Source organism: Dipodomys spectabilis, unplaced genomic scaffold, assembly GCF_019054845.1.
Source record: "Dipodomys spectabilis isolate Male_0828 unplaced genomic scaffold, ASM1905484v1 ptg000234l, whole genome shotgun sequence".
NCBI lineage: Eukaryota > Metazoa > Chordata > Mammalia > Rodentia > Heteromyidae > Dipodomys > Dipodomys spectabilis.
Window position 1 is genome coordinate 4,019,112 of NW_024870911.1, and position 7,594 is coordinate 4,026,705.

The window sequence follows — 7,594 nt, forward strand, 5'->3', positions numbered from 1 at the left end:
CCCAGGCCCAGAGTTCAGGCCCCACAACCAGCAAAAAAAAAAAAAAGAACCATTGAGATGAGAGATAAATTCCCACTGAGAAAGTGGTTTCCCTATGTGTGTCAGTGAGTGGCCTAGCAGAAAATAAAGGGTGCATTCCAAGTGAGTGTCTGCAATTTGCAAACCTATCTACAAGCTTTATGGAAATCAACAAGGAGTAGGAGCATGCTACTTTGAGACTGGCACTACCAGGAAACTTCTCTTCACCCCTTGCCTGAAGGGTTGCTGGAGTAGAATGGGTCCTGGGCCCCTGAGTTGCTGGAAATATGGAGAGTTACCTGGTAGGAGCCAAGACCTTCAATGGAAGTGTAAGATGTCCCCTGACAAAATGGCATATAGTTGGGACTGCATATCTTGATATCACTCCCTACCAACCTCCCCAGTGGCCAGACCCAACAGAAGAGGGAGGACAGAGTGGCCAGTCATGTGACTCATACCTATTAGCCTCCCTTGACATGGAGCAGTGTGTAGAAGCATCTGGAATAATTCAGTGAGCTAATATATGCAAAGATCTTAGCCCAGTGTCAACTACGCTCTAGAAGCTAGTATGCTGAGTAAAAATTTTATAGTTCTAGAACTTAATCTTCAGATGTATACATATTCATCTTTCAAAAAAATGCTTAAAGATTAAGTTTGCATCTCAAGCCCCAATTTCTGTACAGTAGATTGCAGACAATGTAACTTTTACTAAGTCCATCATTATTTTTAAATATCTATTTTCTTTAGGTGAATTGATAAAATTCTAGGATTTCCCTTCCACAGCCTTTTCACTGATCTAACTTTCCAGGCCTGATCTAAATTTCTGGAATGTTTAGGGAAATGATCTAGGCTTAGGTAACCTCAGACTCACTGTGACATCATTATACAGCCCTTCTAGTTCTGTCATTTTTGATGTCATTAGTGATGTCATCATGCATCCTTTCCAGCTCTGTGGTTTACAACATGTAAACTTCATGCTTACAGCATGTTTACTCGATGCTCTTGTGTTTTCCAGGTTTCATCTTTGTGTTTATGATTGAGTTTGGAAATTCAGAATATATAAAGAATATTTATGAAGAAGACATTTATCCTTAGGATTAGATACTGTGTGCTATGAATTATCTGTATAAGCAGACACAAGCAATCTTTAGAAAAATGTATTACTCAAGAGTCAAATATCATAGAATTATTTCTAACATAACCAAATTAAATAAGAGAAATAATATTTAATCAAAGATCAATAGTCATCTATGATTGTATTTATTATAACACTGATTTTTGGTGTTTTATATGTATTGGTAATTAAGACTGACCACCAAGGAGACACAGACCTATGTGACATTTAACTTATCTTGTTAGAGACATTGCAATTTCTTGTGCATGTATAAACTGGAAGATTAGTGTTCCACTGAGCTTATTCTTCCAGATAATAATTTCTTTTCCCTTTGTCCTCACTGACATGAAAATGCAAATAAGTTTACTGGAATTTCTGGGATTCAGTTCAGTCTATGAAGGAGGGAAGGAATATGACCAATATTAAGACTTTGATTGCTTAGGTGTTCCAGAGGATCTTTGCACAGTCTCAAATGCTCTGAATATTAAAATTTGACATTTTGAAATAAGATCAATGTGGTCTGCAATTGTGCCAGAATTTACACTGGTAAAGAGTGAGTGGAAATTCTAGATTCAAAAGTCATCACCTGAACTCAACAACAAGTGACAAAGGAATGTGAAACCAGGGCAGGCATGAAGGATTTAGTTTAATTCATGTCTACACTTTGTGATTAGTTCTGGGCAGCAAGAATCTAAATCTCCACTCCTTTGTCCACGATAATGTTTTGTATTCAGGGGCTGGAGCTGTAAGTGAAGATTATTTCCCTAGCATGTATGAGGCCCTGGATTTAAATACCAATACCAGACTGAGGGGGAGAAGGGAGTAAAATGAGACAAGGACAGAGAGAGGAAGAAGAGGAAGAAAAAGGAGGTAAGAGAGAGAAAGAAAGGAAAACCCTACTGGATCCAAAAGGAAAATAAACATAGTGAAGGCAATGGCATCGTCTTACCATACACACCCAGAGAGTTCACGAGTAACCAGTACAAGATCTTCCGTTGCTGAGGGCCGTGTGCGTGTATTCTAAGCAGCAAGTGTTTACATGTCTTCACTGCTAGGCTAGTGTATTCTCCCTCTATTATCTGAAGATGGAATCATGTCCTATGGGCTCTAATAACAAGAGCAGAGAGACGAACAGTACAGGCTGGGGTGGTGCTTAGGTGTCCACAGCTAAAGACCCGAGGCCCTTCACCTTGGTGGTTGAGTCACCTTGTGAAAGCCCAGTAGTCGTACAAAGGGTGTGGACTCAGGGACTTGTGGGTTCGAGGCGCCCCATCTGTGGAGCTGACCGAATCCTAACCGCCAGCCCCGGGCAGCGCTGGCAAATCCCCGCGCGGCGGAGAGCGCGTTCTGATCCGAGGGTTCGGATCTTCAGTTGGGCCTTCGAAGACGCGGGCAGGTGGAGGAGAGAGGCCACCGATGCGTCTTTGCGAGCAGAGCTCAAGAGCCACGTTCTAAAGCCTCTGGAGGGCTCCCCCTGGCAGGACTGCGGAGGACCAGGCGCGGCCCAGCGGCCTTGGCCACGCTGCCGCCCAGTCCCGAGGCCCGGTGGCCCGTTGGTCCCCGGAAGACGCCCCCAAGGCCTCCGCCTTTCAACGTGCCCGGTAACGATGCTGCCCTGTTAGCCCTCCCTGGAAGCCAGGAGCTCCCGGAAGCTCGGCCGGGCGGCGGGCCTGCGTCGGGGCCCGTGGTGGGTAGACTGTCAGAGGAACGGGGGACCTGCGGCCGGCCGGAGCCCTAGCACACCGCAGGGGGCTCTGTAAGTCTGCCATCACTCTGTAGCCGCTGGTGCGCGGCGTTTGGTCCCCGCCCCGGGCTTGCTGGCGCGGTGCTTGGCCCTTGAGCCAGGCCGCCCACCCACTGCCCACCCCCTCACCCTTTCCACCCGGGCTTGCCTCAGATCGAGAGCCACCAGAGCTCAGCCTCCCCAGAAGATAATAGGTGTGAGCCCCTGGCACCAGATGGAACCCAAGAGCAGACGGTATTCTAACGTTGCCTGCAGCAATTCAACATGAGTTAAAATTGCCCAAGGAGAGGACTTAACCGTACAAAGCAAGTGACCACATATCCCCATCGGAGGTTCCGCGGGCCAGGGTGGCCCAGGGTCTCTGCGGTGGTTAGTAATCGCTCTTCAAATCCGCAATTAGAAAATGGCCCCCAAGAAATCTGCAATACCGAAAGGAAGAAAGAAACAGAATGGAAAGTCTAGAAAAGCTGAAGAAGAAGTGCCCGAAGAGTTTGAAGTGGAGAAGGTAGTGGGCCGACGTGTGCACTATCACAGGGTGGAGTATCTCCTGAAATGGAAGGGGTATTCAGATGCCGAGAATACCTGGGAGCCGGAAGAAAATTTACATTGTGCTGACTTAATCACGGCCTTCATAAACTCTGAAGAAACTGGTTCATCCGCCAGTGAATGTGACGATAAAAATGGCTTTGCTAGGGGTCTTGAGCCTGAACAAATAATTGGTGTCACAGATATTGGTGGAGAACTGATGTTCCTCATGAAGTGGAGAAATTTAGATGACGCTGAGTTGGTGCTGGCAAAAGAGGCTAATGTTAAATGCCCGCAAGTTGTAATTGCTTTTTATCAACAGAGACTAAATTGGAATGGAAGATGAAACACAGTAATTGTTTCCATTGATTATTATATATATATGTATATTCATTAAAAATACATATATACAAAAACAACTTCTAGGAGATTAATGATGTAAATAACCTATTATTATTATTATTATTATTATTATTATCTGCCAATCCTGGGGCTTGAACTGGAGACATGAGTGCTGTCCCTGAGCCACTAGGCTAGCACATTACCACCTGAGCCCAGAGCCACTTTGAGCTTTTTCTGAGTAGTTTATTGGAGATGAGTCTCACAGACATTCCTCATGGGGCTGGCTTTGAACCATAATCCTCAGATCCGAGCCTTCTGAGTAGCTAGGATTATAGACATGTAAATACCCTTTATGCAGGTAAATTTCCCTCACCAAAGGGAAGCATCTACTGTTTTCAGAACGTCTGTCTACAATTTCTCAGAATAATCCTATGCCAAACTGGCATAGTTTGAGACGGTATATTCTGTTTTCCTAGCAACAGAAGGTAAACAATGAAGTTCATGAAATATATACTATAGTGTAATAAAAGAGGAAGGAGTGGGGAGACATTCTGCATAGGCTCTCTGTGTGTGTACAGTGTGAAATAAAAGATGATGGCTGGGTAGAGCCTCACTTGGAAAGCCACTTGCCAGCAAAAATGAAATGGGGCGAGGAAGAGATCCAAGCATATACCAGGGAAAATTTCATAGGAATAAGAGCAAAGAGCCAAGCAAAAAGTCTGGAGGCGGTGCCTGCATGAGGCAAGCAAATCAGGGAGGCCAGGAGCAGGAGAAGAAAGGACCCTGCAGTAGGCCTTGCAAAGGCCAGCTTTTATGAAACCAAGATGTCTTTGGAGGCACTGTTATTATTTTTGTTGTTTTAAGAACTTATTTTTTTTCACCATTCCTGGGCCTTGAACTCTGGGCATGGGCATTGTCCCCAAGCTCTTTTTGCTTAAGGCTAGCACTCTAGCACTTGAGCTACAGCATCACTTCTGGCTTTTTCTGTGATTAATTGGAGGTAAGAGTCTTAATGAGTTATCCTGCCTGGGCTGGCTTCAGACGTCCATCCTCAGATCTCAGCCTCCTGAGTAGCTAGGATTACAGGTGTGAGCCACCAGCACTTACCTAAGAATTTTTTTTTAAGCAGATTTAAATTCACAACGAAATTGAGACGCATCCACACGCATGCAAAGCCTCTCCCATCAGTGCCCCCCTCCCTGATGGTTACATTTGTTATTCATGGGAACAGGAAACAATTCTCACCATCTAGCCTCACCATGGTAGGCCCAATGAGATTATCACAGGAGACCTAAGTTTCAGTGTCCTGTAACTGTGAGCCAATCAGCAACAGCCCCAGCTTCCTCCAACAGCTTCCCCCACCCTTCTGTTGCTCCTCTTAAAGCTCCACAGTCTGCACAAGTTGCTCCTTGTCTCACCCACTCTGCACAATGACCGAGTTGCCAAGGCGCTTTCAGCTTTCATAAAATCTGCTTTTCAGAAGTGGCGCTGTGGCTCAAGTGGTAGAACGCTAGCCTTGAGCTGAGGAGCTGAGGGACAGCGCCCAGGTCCAGAGTTCAAGCCCCGTGACCGACCAAAAGAAAAAAGTCTTAAAATCTGCTTTTCATAAAGGTCACCTCTATATTTACACTAATTGTCCACTCTAAATGCTTTCCTTACTATGACAATCCATGTCCCTACATGAATGCATCCTTATCACTCAAAGACTGTAATCTATACTAGGAATCACTCTGGGTGTTGTACAGGTTTGGACAAATGTATAATGTAAAGGTAGTAGAAATGTTCCCTTCATTCTCCAAAGTTCCACTGAAAATAACCGACAATAGATTAGCACAGGCCAAAAGGTATATGAATTAGTTGGTGTTCCTGGGGAAGTTATAGAAGAACGATTACCTGATATGCTAATGAGACTTACATACCCTTTGTCACTGGGGGAGGGAAATAAGGGATTGTAGGCAGTTTTAAGAGGTAGTAAATAACCTGGATATGGCTGCTTTACAACATTGGAAATAGTTTTTCTAATAGATATGTGTGCCCAAAGAATGGATGATGGCTTAGTACAAATTTCATTGCCTTTTTTAAAAAAAGATTGTCGGGTTGGGAAGGTGGCTCAGTGGTAGAGTACCTGACTCACATGCATGAGGCCCTGGATTCGATTCCTCAGCACCACATAAGCAGAAAAAACCAGAAGTGACGCTGTGGCTCAAGTGGTAGAGCACTAGCCTTAAGCTGAAGAGCAAAGGGACAGTGCCCAGGCCCAGAGTTCAGGCCCCACAACTGACAAAAAAAAAAAAAAATTGTCTTACTCAGCAGATAATAAAACAAGGAATAACTCTGAACTACCCTCAGAGGAATGGATGAAAAAGCCTGCTCATAGATGGTCATGATTTTTCATTACTAGTCTCTTGTTTAATGGTTGATCTTTCCAACCTCCTTGATGAGATTCCTAGGGAAGGTTTCAGACAAGGGCATTTATTTGTTTTGGAAGAGTGTTCTTCAGTCAGGAAAGAGAAATTTAGAGAGATTCCCCTCCCTGCACTTGGAAAAGAAACAAAGGAAAGTTAGAGAGCCCTTGATTCTGAGGCTGCTGCTGATTGGGTCCTCTGGGAGTCACTTCCAGAAGCTTGAAACCTAGGTGGTAGCTGTGATGTCCCCATTGAGCCTAGGATGGCCAGGCCTAGTGGCAGATGTTGTTTCCTATTCCCATCAACATTGATTGACATTAATAGAGAGGGGCAGGCTTGGTTAATCTGGGAATTCAGTGATTTACATTTGACATGACTAGAAGATAGCTGTTAGAGGCAGAGAAAAGGCCCCTCAAGGATTAGGGGGAATAGAGTGCCTACCATAGTAAACACAAGGCCCTAAAATCCCAGACCACTAAAAAAACATCCTATCGTAGCATTTTATGCCATAGAAAAAAGAAAGCCTGGCATTTATTTCTCCCATCTCACCCTTAGGTGTGGATACAATAGTTTCAAGGCCACTGGTTTCAGGCTGTGTTAATGGATGCTCCTTCTCCAGCTGGTTGCCAGGTGTGAAGCACTTTGTCCTATCAGACATTTCTTTATTGTATAATAGAATATCTTCCTGTGTGCCCATATAAATCAAGCACTTACATGCCAGGAGCTGTTCCAAGTGCTTTGCATAGATTACTTGCTATAGGTAGGAAATAAGTGCATAACACACATATATAACTTTCATTTCTACAATTCTTAGACATAAAAAGAGTAGTGAAAATATATACAGGTATGAAAAGCTCCATGATTTTGTACAATTAAAATATGCTAATAACAAATTTTTAAATAGTACTTACAGTTCATGAAGTCATTTTTTCTGCAAAGTGAAGAGCAAATGTATGCACTATTGAGCACTGAAAGAGTCACAAGCCCTGGGAGTGTTTCTGTTAAAGCAATCGATTGGCTAACAGCAGGCTAATGGCAGGGAGTCTGGCAGCAGTCTGAACAACTGAAGAAGGCAATTTTAGATCAGAGCAAGACACAGTGCTAAAACTATAGAGACAAATTATAAAGACAAGACTATAGCATGGAATACTGTAAGGGTTTTTTTTCTTTTTTTCAGGTATGGCTGTGTAAAGTTGATTGACTTGCTAAGTTGGCACTCTATTACTTGTGCCAGCTTTTTGCTGGGTAATTGGAGAGGAAGCCTCATGGACTTTTCTGCTTGAACTGTCTTTGGGCCAGATTCTCTTGAGTAACTAACATTACAGGCATGAACCACTAGCACCCTGATTTTGTGTGTGTATGTGTGTGTCTGTGTGTGCTGGTCCTGGTGCTTGAACTCAGGGCCTGGGCACTGTCCCTGAGCTTTTGTGTGCAAGACTAACATGC

General features: G+C 44.0%; 1 protein-coding gene across 1 annotated transcript; it reads left to right on the forward strand.

Moving 5' to 3' along the window:
* Positions 1–3,279: 3,279 nt before the first annotated feature.
* LOC122124376 (chromobox protein homolog 3-like) lies at positions 3,280–3,751 on the forward strand. Its single transcript, XM_042699115.1, has one exon. The coding sequence runs from the start codon at positions 3,280–3,282 to the stop codon at positions 3,745–3,747; it is 468 nt and encodes a 155-aa protein (XP_042555049.1). The 3' UTR covers positions 3,748–3,751.
* The last annotated feature ends 3,843 nt before the right edge of the window (positions 3,752–7,594 follow it).

Bases quoted from the DNA above. Each gene is read 5' to 3' on its own strand.
- LOC122124376 (XM_042699115.1), top strand. From the start codon at position 3,280: ATGGCCCCCAAGAAATCTGCAATACCGAAAGGAAGAAAGAAACAGAAT.